At 39.0% G+C, this 14,803-nt stretch overlaps 1 protein-coding gene across 3 annotated transcripts in view; it reads left to right on the top strand.

Annotated features, from left to right (window-relative positions):
- abcb6a (ATP binding cassette subfamily B member 6 (LAN blood group) a) overlaps positions 1-14,803 on the top strand; it is a 56,977-nt gene that overhangs the window by 36,650 nt on the left and 5,524 nt on the right. For all 3 annotated transcript variants that reach the window (XM_066688584.1, XM_066688583.1, XM_066688582.1), the window contains exons 16-18: positions 8,367-8,541; positions 10,102-10,214; positions 10,512-10,606. In XM_066688584.1, coding sequence (XP_066544681.1) covers positions 8,367-8,541; positions 10,102-10,214; positions 10,512-10,606 — 383 coding nt within the window. The remainder of the gene's footprint in view (positions 1-8,366; positions 8,542-10,101; positions 10,215-10,511; positions 10,607-14,803) is intronic.

A 14,803-nucleotide genomic window follows, 5' to 3' on the forward strand; every position in this document is an offset into this window, starting at 1 on the left:
TAGGTCATAGTAAAAGTATTATAGATAAAATAATACAAACAACAGCAAAATATAATTATTTAGGATATACAAATGTCCTTGTACAATACATAGTGTTGTTGTTGTAGTTGTTTTATTTATCTATTCTTACCAAGTAGACCCCACCGCCCAGGTCTGGTTAAAAATAAATAAATACAGAAAGTAAACCAGCAACGATCTGCTACTAAGAAATATGACTTTTCCACATTTGGGTACATGTGTCTAAAAGCAGAGGTATTCATTTGACTTGATTATTCCATGTAGACATGGTTTACATATTCCACTTAACCCCATTCATGAATATCGTACAGTGTTAATTAGGACTGGTTTGTCTCGAGTTGTAGAGGTCTGTGTGCTACCGAGGAGCTTAAAGACATCAAAGAGCCGGAAGGTGAGGGTTGCATATAAGAAATGTTAAAAGCAGATAAACCACACTTAAGTACTGTGGAGCTATAATTTTCCAGCAACAACATACTTGTAGGATTACAAAAAAATATATCTGGGCTTCAATCTGAAAGTCATGTTCGTCAGTTTTATTTCAGCATGTGAGTTACACACAAATAGCAATGTATGTTTGTAAAATGTCATCAGAAATGTGTGTTTTACTTCGACCCATTGAACATTCTTGGCAGATGCATTCAAAGTACTTCTAAAATGTATATTTGAGGTTCAGACCTGCAGTTCACGGAGTTTAAACAATACTTATATTCAATTAAAATGTTATTTTTTTATTTTATTTTTTACTTATTTCATGTAGAAAGGAAGAAACAAAAACCATTTACAAAGTAATAATAGTTATCTAGATATATTCAAATGGAGTAATTGTACTTTGCAAAGTACAATTGCACTGTCGATGCCCTAGGGAATCCTGGGTCTGTGGTCAAAGCAGGTTAAGCGGTTGTCGGTTTGGTTCATAATTGCAATGCTGAGGTCTTCCCCGTATCTCCGTTTCGCTTTCTCAGCTATTATGTTATTTTAGTTTGGCTAAAGTTAGCAAACTCTATCAGCATAATGGTGCCATTTCAATTTTTAAACCTGGTGGTTAAAACTTCGTTCTCCAGTCCAAAGCTACTGTTAGTTTGAAAAGATGCTGCCAGCTCTGAGTAACCTCTCTGAATTTCCCACAAGGCAGCGTGGCACTGACATTGTGAATATACAGTGAGGGAAAAAAGTATTTGATCCCCTGCTGATTTTGTACGTTTGCCCACTGACAAAGAAATGATCAGTCTATAATTTTAATGGTAGGTGTATTTTAACAGTGAGAGACAGAATAACAACAAACAAATCCAGAAAAACACATTTCAAAAAAGTTATAAATTGATTTGCATGTTAATGAGTGAAATAAGTATTTGACCCCTTCGACTTAGTACTTGATGGCAAAACCCTTGTTGGCAATCACAGAGGTCAGACGTTTCTTGTAGTTGGCCACCAGGTTTGCACACATTTCAGGAGGGATTTTGTCCCACTCCTCTTTGCAGATCCTCTCCAAGTCATTAAGGTTTCGAGGCTGACATTTGGCAACTCGAACCTTTAGCTCCCTCCACAGATTTTCTATGGGATTAAGGTCTGGAGACTGGCTAGGCCACTCCAGGACCTTAATGTGCTTCTTCTTGAGCCACTCCTTTGTTGCCTTGGCTGTGTGTTTTGGGTCATTTTCATGCTGGAATACCCATCCACGACCCATTTTCAATGCCCTGGCTGAGGGAAGGAGGTTCTCACCCAAGATTTGACGGTACATGGCCCCGTCCATCGTCCCTTTGATGCGGTGCAGTTGTCCTGTCCCCTTAGCAGAAAAACACCCCCAAAGCATAATGTTTCCACCTCCATGTTGGATGGTGGGGATGGTGTTCTTGGGGTCATTCCTCCTCCTCCAAACACGGCGAGTTGAGTTGATGACAAAGAGCTCGATTTTGGTCTCATCTGACCACAACACTTTCACCCAGTTCTCCTCTGAATCATTCAGATGTTCATTGGCAAACTTCAGATGGGCTTGTACATGTGCTTTCTTGAGCAGGGGGACCTTGCGGGCGCTGCAGGATTTCAGTCCTTCACGGCGTAGTGTGTTACCAATTGTTTTCTTGGTGACTATGGTCCCAGCTGCCTTGAGATCATTAACAAGATCCTCCCGTGTAGTTCTGGGCTGATTCCTCACCATTCTCATGATCATTGAAACTCCACGATGTGAGATCTTGCATGAAGCCCCAGACCGAGGGAGACTGACAGTTATTTTGTGTTTCTTCCATTTGCGAATAATCGCACCAACTGTTGTCACCTTCTCACCAAGCTGCTTGGTGATGGTCTTGTAGCCCATTCCAGCCTTGTGAAGGTCTACAATCTTGTCCCTGACATCCTTGGACAGCTCTTTGGTCTTGGCCATGGTGGAGAGTTTGGAATCTGATTGATTGATTGCTTCTGTGGACAGGTGTCTTTTATACAGGTAACGAGCTGAGATTAGGAGCACTCCTTTAAGAGAGTGCTCCTAATCTCAGCTTGTTAGCTGTATAAAAGACACCTGGGAGCCAGAAATCTTGCTGATTGATAGGGGATCAAATACTTATTTCCCTCATTAACGTGCAAATCAATTTATAACTTTTTTGAAATGTGTTTTTCTGGATTTTTGTGTTGTTATTCTGTCTTTCACTGTTAAAATACACCTACCATTAAAATTATAGACTGATCATTTCTTTGTCAGTGGGCAAACGTACAAAATCAGCAGGGGATCAAATACTTTTTTCCCCTCACTGTATTGACCAGAAATGCCAATGAATGAGTTAATGCCCCAACTACCATGGCACACAGCACATTTAGCAAGGTTTAATCTGATTGGATGTTCTAGTTATACCAATTCCAGCTGCAGTTAGAATGAAATATATATTCAGGAAATTGCAGTTAATTGCCACACACTCTGTTGCCATACTAGAAATTTGCTATTTCTGAAGCACATTCTTATGAACAACATACAGTTCTGTTCATTTAATATTTTAAATGAAAAAACTAAAACATTCTCCTTCCTCTATGTGGATCAACTTCAAAGTTCTTTTGAGTACCTGATGCTGTGGTCAGAAAGTTGGCTTATCCCATTGATTTTGCGTTAGGTGGAAGTTTGTCAAGCTGGTTAATTAAGCCAGGTTCAAGGTAGTCTATAAACAGCTTCAGTCCTTAAACTGAACCCTGAGGTACCTCACCCCATTTTGATAATAGTCCCTTTAGAACCGACTTGATGCATGAGGAAATCTGTGTATTAGAAATCCCCACAGTAATGCACTGTAGATTGACGTATGGTTTAGTGCAGTAAGAGTATTTAATTTTCTTTTTTAACTGGTGTTAATTTGGCTTGTTTTGTCACAGTGGGGACAATTGAAGTGCTTGGGGTGGCCACATTAGTGGGAAAAGAAGTGGCAAGGAGAGGTAGAAGGCATTGAAGATGATTTAAAAGTTCACAAGAAAAACTAACCCAGTCTCCAGTTAATGTCCGTGCTGCAACCCCTCTTTTTGGTCTGAGACTTCAAGGAAATAATCAGTTGCTGAAACAGAGAGTTGTCGGAGCTGATGTGATGTGCATTGAGGAGCAGAACACTGACATTTTAGTGGTTAACAGAACTGGGTTGAGTTGCATACAACTACAGTAGACTAGTTTAACCATTAGACTACTCTTAATTTGACAGTTAGACTTGTCTAATGCAAGTTAGTCAGTTGCATAAAAATTAAGACTGACTAAGACTTAGCTTGAAAAGTTGGCCTCCTCACCCTCACATAGGACTTAAGTCTATCTTTCAATTGAAACTGATTGCCTGAGACTGTGTTGACACTGTCATTGATGCTGACAGGTGCTCCTGCTGTCTCATACACACCCCACTGTCCCGTTCACCGGCAATCCACCCAAAACACCAAGACTCCTCCACAAAGATTTAAATAACCAAGCTTGTGGTTTGTTATGTTTTGAGGGAGCTCCTCCTCCAGTACGTGGATGTTTCCTCTTAAATGTTTTAGCATATTAATCTTCTATAGTTTCTGCACATCTTTTACAGACCGCACACAAAGCGCATTGACGCTCTTAACTTTTGATTTTATTTTTCAGTGCTTTAGTGCAAGTTTCAGAACATTTCCACAAAAGTATATATTTCTCTGTATTACATTTCAATATCTAGCATACATTTTCAGTTACTATGAACTGGGATCATCACTATATTAGAGAAAGTGTCCGCCACCTCAAGTGTCCTCAAATTCCGAGAATACGTTGTGTGAATGACTCCATAAGACCAGTCTAAGGAAAGGTTTTAACTGAGTGTCTATCATTAGTATGACTTATAATTATACTAAGTCAAAGACTTAGTCTATGTTTATGCAACCAGACCATGGAATGAAAGCCCTGTGTCTTTTCTTTAGTTAATCCTGTGATCAGTCTAACATTAGGCAGTTATACTTCTCTTATTTGACTCCCCTCCCTTAGAACTGGGACTCATTCAGAATAAATTCAGTGGCCTGTTAGCTTGTCTTGTGTGCAAATGTATTTACACAGATGTTCCAGTAATTGACATTCAGGCTTAGTCCAAGCTAAAATCTTCAAAACCTGATTAATTTGAGTGCTGTTTTAAGTTTTGTACTGCGCTCAATAAGAAAACAAAATGAAGGGGTTACAATTGATGTTTCTGGACCCTGCCAACATCCCTCAGGAGCCCAAAACCAAAGACTTTTGGTTGTGTTTATAAATCATGTTAAAAACAAGTCATTGTGGTACAGTACAGGAGGCTGCCTTTGCTAAATTAGCACATGTTTCAGGACTCTCTACAGAATTCTTGTTATTCTCCCCATGGACGGTCCACAGGGGCTCAGCAGGCAGCCTCTGAACATGCAGCTGCCGTGCAGCGCAGTGTCCAGGCCGGCCCCCTCGCTGTCAACACTCTCTCTTCTGTAGAAGGGATTGATGTCAGCTGGCATCTTGGGCTTTGCCAACCTTTGGATCTCTGCAGGAGGTTATCATAACGCCCCCTCAGAAAATAACAACATTCGGAGTTTGTTAGCCAGCTTTATAATTGCTTTTTTTTTTTTTTTCCAAGATCTTAAGCTATAATTGGCAGGTTGGGCATCATGCTTGTAGGTTTTAAAGCTGAAGAAGCTTCAGGGTCTTGCCAAGACTGCTGAAGTCAGGTTTGCAGCCCCCGAGTTGCCTGCAGCAACTTTTATTGGGGGGGATGTACCTTGGTGTCAAGCTCAATTCCTGGAGGACCATAATGTCATCAGTCATCAGTTTTATGTACTCGTACTTGATTACCAATTTCCCCTTTTAATAGACTGGGTGTGTGTATGTACAGTGAGGGAAAAAAGTATTTGATCCCCTGCTGATTTTGTACGTTTGCCCACTGACAAAGAAATGATCAGTCATTAATTTTAATGGTAGGTGTATTTTAACAGTGAGAGACAGAATAACAAAAAAATCCAGAAAAACGCATTTCAAAAAAGTTATAAATTGATTTGCATGTTAATGAGTGAAATAAGTATTTGACCCCTTCGACTTAGTACTTGGTGGCAAAACTCTTGTTTGCAATCACAGAGGTCAGACGTTTCTTGTAGTTGGCCACCAGGTTTGCACACATCACAGGAGGGATTTTGTCCCACTCCTCTTTGCAGATCCTCTCCAAGTCATTAGGTTTCGAGGCTGACGTTTGGCAACTCAAACCTTCAGCTCCCTCCACAGATTTTCTATGGGATTAAGGTCTGGAGACTGGCTAGGCCACTCCAGGACCTTAATGTGCTTCTTCTTGAGCCACTCCTTTGTTGCCTTGGCTGTGTGTTTTGGGTCATTGTCATGCTGGAATACCCATCCACGACCCATTTTCAATGCCCTGGCTGAGGGAAGGAGGTTCTCACCCAAGATTTGACGGTCCTTCGTCCCTTTGATGCGGTGCAGTTGTCCTGTCCTCTTAGCAGAAAAACACCCCCAAAGCATAATGTTTCCACCTCCATGTTTGACGGTGGGGATGGTGTTCTTGGGGTCATAGGCAGCATTTCTCCTCCTCCAAACACGGCGAATTGAGTTGATGCCAAAGAGCTCGATTTTGGTCTCATCTGACCACAACACTTTCACCCAGTTCTCCTCTGAATCATTCAGATGTTCATTGGCAAACTTCAGACGGGCCTTTACATGTGCTTTCTTGAGCAGGGGGACCTTGTGGGCGCTGCAGGATTTCAGTCCTTCAAGGGGTTACCAATTGTTTTCTTGGTGACTATGGTCCCAGCTGCCTTGAGATCATTAACAAGATCCTCCCGTGTAGTTCTGGGCTGATTCCTCACCATTCTCATGATCATTGAAACTCCACGAGGTGAGATTTTGCATGGAGCCCCAGACCGAGGGAGACCGACAGTTATTTTGTGTTTCTTCCATTTGTGAATAATCACACCAACTGTTGTTACCTTCTCACCAAGCTGTTTGGCAATGGTCTTGTAGCCCATTCCAGCCTTGTGTATGTCTACAATCTTGTCCCTGACATCCTTGGACAGCTCTTTGGTCTTGGCCATGGTGGAGAGTTTGGAATCTGATTGATTGATTGCTTCTGTGGACAGGTGTCTTTTATACAGGTAACGAGCTGAGATTAGGAGCACTCCCTTTACCTGTATAAAAGACACCTGGGAGCCAGAAATCTTGCTGATTGATAGGGGATCAAATACTTATTTCCCACATTAACATGCAAATCAATGTATAACCTTTTTGAAATGCGTTTTTCTGGATTTTTTTGTTGTTATTCTGTCTCTCACTGTTAAAATACACCTACCATTAAAATTATACACTTATCATTTCTTTGTCAGTGGGCAAATGTACAAAATCAGCAGGGGATCAAATACTTTTTTCCCTCACTGTATATGTGTGTGATTAACCTCAAATTTTCACAAATTAATCGTATATTTAATCATGTTTAATTATAACGGAATGGGTGTAAATAATCCCCAGGAAATCCTTCAATGAAATTTTTTGCTTCTTCATTATTACTGTACTGAAAAAGTTCCACTGTAAATGCAGGTAGGTCATCAGATTAAATTAACTGAAATTAAACTGGACTCCTATTTAGAGGGTCTTGGGTTCCCAGATAGGGGACATAGCTGTTATGCCCTTGAGTAAAGTACTTTATAGAATGCTCCATCAAAAAAATACTTAGCTATATAAATGGGTAATTCAAATTGTATGTAAACATAATTTGTTATATTATAACAATGCTAAGTCTAAGTCACCCTGAATAAGAGCGTCTGTAAAAAAAAATAATAATAATAATCATAATTCAGAAGAGACTTTGGCCAGGTATATTATGTGACACTCCTGTTCCAGTTCTCCGTTTGGAACGCATTGATCTAAGCTTTTCACATTAAACACTTCAACTGCGTTCCTCGCGTAGCAATATCTGTCTCCCTTTTTTGATTGGGTAATTCAGAAGCTCAGAATCACAGGTATTTACAAACATTCAGAGGAGTCTTCCTCCAAGCCTTTCTTGAGAGCTACGTTGTAATAGACTCTGATCACTGCGTATCCCTTCCACCCAAATAAATTCATTTTTACTTTTAGAAAATGGATACATGATGCATTTGATATAAACCCTTCAAACATGACATCAGGTTTTAGAAATACATTTGCTTATTTCTTGCCCCTTTTAAATGTCAGTTGCAGGACTTACAGCATTTACCTTTTGCTTTAATTATCTCAGGGCTTTTTTTGTAATCATTTTTCTAAATAGTGTCTTAATATTTGTTTTGTTTGTATATTAATAAAAATGCAAAATAACATTTGAGACTTATTTGACATAAATTATTCCAGAAAGCCCTCTAGTAATAGTAATAATAACAGGACCAATATTCCTTGCTAAGTAAGAGCAGTTAGGACTAGTCTTGTGAAAGACCTTAAGTGTTTGTAGTTGTAAGAACTTATTATCACAAAGTCTAACCTTAGGCCTATTTTACTGGACTTAACCTTAGTTAAGACCTTAAGTGTCACAGGCCCCAAAGGAGATACAAGCCCCACAGTTCCACCCAGATGGACCCATTGCAAATTAAGCTCTTAAAAAGTACCTCCCTCAACAGTAGTATATTGTTACTGATAATATTTCACTTTAATAAAAAATATTTTTAAAGTTTGTATAAATGGTGGATGACATGTTCGCTAACTAGGTCTCACGTTCTCCCCAAATCACTGTACATAGCTTCTTTTTTAAATGTCTTTAAAATATCCTGTGCAGTTTAATTTAAGGAACTACTTTTGTGTGAGAATTTTGAGGAAAAGAGGTTTATGAATATGAGCCTCAATTCTTGGGGAAAGAGGTACAAAGGGGTTGATATGCCTTTATTCTTTGTAAAAAAATTTTTAGGTAAAGCAAACATCACTGCGATCACACATAGGCGTGGTCCCACAAGACACTGTGCTCTTCAATGACAACATCCGCGACAACATACGCTACGGCCGGGTCTCGGCCACCGACGAGGAGGTGGAGGAGGCTGCACAGACCTCCGACATTCACGACAGCATCCTGGGCTTCCCTGAAGGTAACGGCCCCAGCTCTGACAAACCCTCCTTCTCCCTTGCCCTTTACCCTACCAAACAGTATGCTTTCAATTCAGGCATACTCTGGAGAAAAGCAAAGATGCAGAAGAGAAAGTGATTGTATAGCCGACTACGCCATCCCAAGGATTTTATGAGCGAGGGGGAGCTCAACACCACCCACTACTATAAACTCTGCACACCCAATTTATACCATCCTGCGTCCGTGGTTGGATTCAATGTATTCTCTTTTCTATTGGAGAATTTACATGGTATGGAGGCATGGTCAGTCTGTCTGCAATTATGGCACTGTACAGCATAGTGGAAAACTACATTATAGAAATTCCTAAGTCTAAAAAGCCTTTAATTTACTGGGCTATAAAAGTCTAAAACACTCTCTAATCAAACCAAGAAACAAATCCCAAACATAAGAAAAAATATATATAATAATAATAATATCTAATAAAATACCATTTCCCCATAGAAGTCCGCACTTATAGCATTAACAAGAAACAAATTTAATCTGCTTATCTGCTGCCCTGGGTAGCACAGCCCTTAAATCCCATTCTTGAGGTGCGGTGCAAACACAAGTCTCTCGGGGCGGTTCAGCTCTGCTTCCACCAAGCAGCAACTCGCCCTCTCCTTCCGCGGCTCACACCGCCCAGGGGCTAAGAGACGGAGTAAGAGAAGAGGCAAAGAGAGTTAAACATAAGTCTGTCTCTCTCTCATGATGTCTCTAGTCATCCATTATCATCATCATCAACCAACTTTCAGTAAAACAGGATCATTTTTACTTGGCTTCAGTTTCTCCCTTTCCTTTGTGATTTACCCTTCTGGTCAGCTCTTCCAGTTGACTTTTTCTGGCCATTCGTTATATCTCCGGGTCCCCTCTAGTTACAGTTCCTCCTACTAGGTCAGGACCGGTTCGGCTGTCTCGCCATTCTGTTCCCCACCCTCCCGGAGCTCCTAGTTAAAAATACAACATCAAACCCCAAGAATACAAATAATACTTAAGAGAAAGAAAAAGTACAAATAAATCCAACAATATTTAAATAGTGCAACGTGTGAAAAATATAAACCATAATTAGTGTTAAGTACTGAGTTCTTTTTACCCACTGTGACCCTTGTAAGACCAGGGCTGGAGTTAACATACTACTAGTGGTTCAAAGTTAATTCATGCCCAAGGAATCTGAAGGAGAACAAAATTCAAAAAAATGATTGACCTTGTGTGGAGAAACTGAGGCCCTGTCTAGTTGTGGTCATCAAAGATCCCTTTTTACTAATTGAACAGGTTTTCAACCACATTTGAGTAAATCCCAGCTACCTGGCTGAATTCATATTCAGGCTTTTACAGCCTGGCCTTCCTACATTTCCCCGGTTGTAGTTTAATTAGCTACAGAATTCCTAATTTCTCCACATTATCTGCTGTCCAGCGAGTGTCTGCCAGTATTGGGTAAAGTGAGTCCTTCAGCATGAAAAGGGCTGAATAAATGCATGGTGGTCATATAATGAATATAATGGAAAAGCAAAGAGAACAGGCCTGCTTACCTCCTTCTCCCCCGCAGGGTACGACACGCAGGTGGGCGAGAGGGGGTTAAAATTGAGCGGTGGAGAGAAGCAGAGGGTTTGCATCGCCAGGACTATCCTAAAGAGTCCGCAGATCATTCTCCTCGATGAGGTGAGGACAGAGAATCGATGGGAAACCTTTCTGGACCCCCTACAATTTGTCTAGACCACTCCACACTGCCTAACATCACCCAGGCCAACAACTGCCCTTTATGGAGACTTAAGAGGACAACAGTTATTTTCATTTCAGCGCTTCATCTTCCCAAGGAAACTGAAGCATAAAAGTAACACATCTTGCCTATTTCACTATTATTACATTATTACAGGAAACCCCTTCCCTCCAAAACAGTCCTTGGCGAAGCAACAGTTGACAGTGGGTGTTATTTTTAAGTCTATGTCTTCCTAACAGGCCACTTCTGCGCTGGACACTCAGACGGAGCGAAACATCCAAGCATCCCTCTCGGCAGTGTGTTCCAACAGGACCACCATTGTAGTCGCACATCGGTAAGGACCCTCTGTCTCTCTTCTCTGTGAATATATGAGTGGTACTACCTCAATCAGACAGACTTAATAACCTGAGAACAGCTACTTTGCCTGGAGCCAAGCCCAAGGATGGCCAACCTTAGATTTTGGTCTTCTGCTTTTTTAAACTTCCTGGCGTCATAAATCACCATATTGACCACGTTTGAGCAAATGTCAACCCTTGCCTTTGAAACTCAAGTGTTCCCTGCTAACTGCCCCTAATTAATAACTGTGTCCAAGCATATATATATGTTTGGTATATTTATACATAATACTTTAAACATCTCTTGTCATATTAGAAATAGGAAAGGTCATTGTTTTCATGAATATTTTTCAGAACTAATGAGTTAATAAAAATGAGAGACCGACACAGAGTGCTTTGATCATTTCAGGAGTTCTTACAAAGTAGAGAACTGAATTAGGTATTGTATCGTAACACAGACCTAATGGTTTTATTTTTAATCTGACATTCCATTGTTATAGATCATGTTTAAATATCCAAGAAAGCACAAATCAAATGACCCATAAATCAAACCCCAGAAAAACAAATCAGCTATTAACAAAGTCATTTGTTGCAAAATTTGCAGTAGATCACTGTAGCAATTTTTTCACATTTCACATTCCCTAAAATAATATACGATCTGAGTATACAATAGTGGGTTCCATAAAAAGAGATTTAATTAAGATTTTGTTTCTCAGACAGTGAGTGACGGTTGCACAACATCTCTGTGACAAGAACGGACAGACATTGTTGGCAACCTTTTCTTTGAATCCTCAACGTGAGGTCATTGAGGCTTTAACAAAGGGAACATAATCCATTACTCAGCTACGCCTTAATCTTTGCCTTATCCGAAAGATAAAATCATCTATTGACACCTACTTCAAGGATGCAATTTCTGGGCCTTCACTCAATTGCTGTTAAAAGATCTTGATCTTTAATTAAATTGAACTTGTGTCCTTTTGCCAAATGGAAGGTTGACGCACCTTGCTGGTTATTGAATAGGGGTGCTGTTTGGCAGACAAATATATAGTTACAATGAGATGCTTGCACATACATTGTGTTTTATCTGTTTATACTGTTTTAAGAGTTCTGTTGATACCTGTTTTAACTATTTCAATTAAAGCTGGGAAACATTTAATTGTAAACGGTTTCATCCACATGTTTTTGCTATGTGACAAAATATTGACCTATCTGTGAATTTCAAAGTTCAAGTCTGTTGTCAGGATCAAATGCATTGCAAGAAACCAATTTCTACTATGATGGGGTGCAGGTTTTCTAATATGAAATCCATGGGTCTGTCAATGTTCTGATGTGGTCAAGGCCATTTGTAAAATCATCCAAGAATAACCTTTTCATTTATAAGCAGAACATGGAAGCTGCATAATAATTAATGTAATTAACATATAAGCCCTCATTAAAACAAATACTTTGAATACAATCTTACCCTCTTCATGCTTTAATTTCACTGAACTGCAGCATCTGGCTTTCTTCATGTTTGCTCTGTATAATGACACCATTCTGTGGACACCAGACTGTCACCTAAGCTACTTCACTTGACCACAAACTGTTGGAGCAGGCTTCTGGAAGAGCATCAAAATAACTACAAGGACACATCTAGTTGTAGCAGACAGTAAAAATAAATACACCATATTCTAACACCATATTTTACATTGTGAAATGAATGAAGTAATGTGGATAAAAAAAAAAAAACTAGTTACAATATCTTATTTTTTCATCAGTTATGAAAAGTGAGAAACTTGGTAGATGCAGCAAGTTGTTCCCTATCATTTTGTGAAATGCATCACTGAAAAAGAAACAAAATGTGTCCTATTATAAATTATTTATATTCCATTAATTTATGCAGAAGTCTTTTATTTAATGTTTTGACGTCGATTAACGTTTTAGCTCAGTAAAAGTAGTAGTATCTCTTAAAATAGTAATGAATTTATTTTGGTTGTGCTGTACTTTCTTTCATAACATTTTTCTCTTACTTTTCACAACTAAAATGTACTGCACTGAAGGGAAATACACACATGAAAATATGAACAGTGACAGTTGTGGCATGAATAAACTTGGCTAGGGATGAAGAGTTGATCCCAAAACAATCGATTATCGTTTCCACATCTGGAAAAATAAAGAAATATTTGATTCCAAAAATTGAACTAAACACAGTTGACTCCATGATATCCATGGCATCAATTCCAAATCCAGGAATTTAATATTTCAAATTTCACATATACTGAAGGAGAACATTTATAATTTTCTTAACTTTCATTAAACTACAGGCGGGAATGCTGGTGTTTGCTAGATTGGATCAGAAACCCAAAACAATCTTTGGCCATTGTTGTCTTTTCCTTTTCAGTACATTGTCATATAAAAAGTGAAGTACTATGGGAAAAAATACAACTACCAGCATTCCTTTCAGTTCCGAGTCTCGAGTTCTAAGTTTACAGCAATAGTGTCACATAGTGGCTTAAGCATGTCTCACCTTATCAGGCAGGCGTTGCGTTTTTCTAGGCTTTGAGGACTAGGCTCAAGAGGCCAATATTGGCTCTTCTCAAAGCCACTTATTGAGTAATCATTAACAATCATCCCATTGCTTTACTTATTATTTAAAAAGTATGCAAATTTGCATATTGTAAAGCAGTGCAGAGCAGAACCTATTTGATTATGTATCTGTTTTAGTGATTAGAATTAGTCAATAAATTAAAACACTATCCACAAAAATTAACATGCCCTATTTGTAACATGTAATCGCATGTAACAATGTTTTTTTATTTTTTATTATTATTATTTGCATTATTTGTATTATAACAATGACGTGTTTATTTCGATTTGTTGTTGTATACTTAAAATAAAAAAAAATGTGAATTTGTCAAATGGTTCAGGAAAACCAACATATTTAAGGTAAACATCCCCAAAATATAAATTCCATCCCTACACTCAAAACTTAGAAAGGATACACAATGGACTCCAAATGTAATATTCAGTATACATTTTCTGAATTATAGTAATACAAGCACAACATTCACTTTGTGAGGGAAAGGAAATTATATTAAACCTTATTAGTGTTTTGTGACTTATTTAAGACCTAATCATAAACTGTTTACAGTGACACAGACTTACAGTTCAGTTATTTGTGCTCAACCTCTCAGGTCTTTTAAAGTTGAATACGCCTTAAAAGAAGATGTGTATGTCTGTGTTTTATTAATTTATTATTATTATTATTATTATTATTAATAATAATAATAATAATAATAATAAATGATATTATTGCTGTTGTTGTTAATAATAATAATAATAATAATATTATTATTATTATTATTACAAGATGGAACATGTTTGACATTAATACCACCCTGCCTCAACCCCCCCCCCCCCCCCCCCCCCCCCCGAAAAATAAATTGTAAACACATCCTGATGCCTGCTTCAGAGCTTTGATCCCTCGCAGCTTCACAAGCACTTTGATCTAGGGGGTTACGATCAATAAAGTGTCCCTGCTTTGTTTGAAGATGAATGAGGGCTTGGCCACAGAGCTGACCAAGTGAGCAGGGTGGGTGTGACCATCAGATGGGAGAGGGTGGGAGATGGCGGTGGTGGTGGAGCGTGTGTGAGTGCTGGTTTGGGGTGGGGGGTATTCTTGTTTCCCATATCTTTCTCACACAGACCATTTATTTTAAAGAAATGCACACCGCCGTCTATTCAATTGAAAGAGGGGCAATGTGGACATTACTACACCTGAATAAGCCTAGTCTAGAACTTAAAGAAGCCAATCCAGCTTTTGCACACATCCGCAACTATGAACAGACCCCCAGCAGAAAAAGATAATCCCTAAATCTTCATTTTAAAGACAATTCTGTGGGGAAACCCAAACCTGTGTAAACCACTGTGAAAATGTTCCCCTTGAAGAAAGCATGGTGAGGAAGTAGGCTGCTTATGCGATTAAAGATCTAACACAACATAAGGTACACCTGTTTCACGGAACGTGATAGAAATCACAAGCCTTACACTCAGCACTAAATATCCTCATATCCCCGCTGCAGGATGACTGCAATAGGAAACATGGACTGACAGCATACAATCGCAAATAGAATATCATATTTTCACCATTATTGGTTTGACATGACTTGACATGCTGTATAACCAGGAAATTATCATTGTTTAGAGCTGATTGTGAT

Source organism: Amia ocellicauda, chromosome 16 (assembly GCF_036373705.1).
Source record: "Amia ocellicauda isolate fAmiCal2 chromosome 16, fAmiCal2.hap1, whole genome shotgun sequence".
NCBI classification, from domain to species: Eukaryota; Metazoa; Chordata; class Actinopteri; order Amiiformes; family Amiidae; genus Amia; species Amia ocellicauda.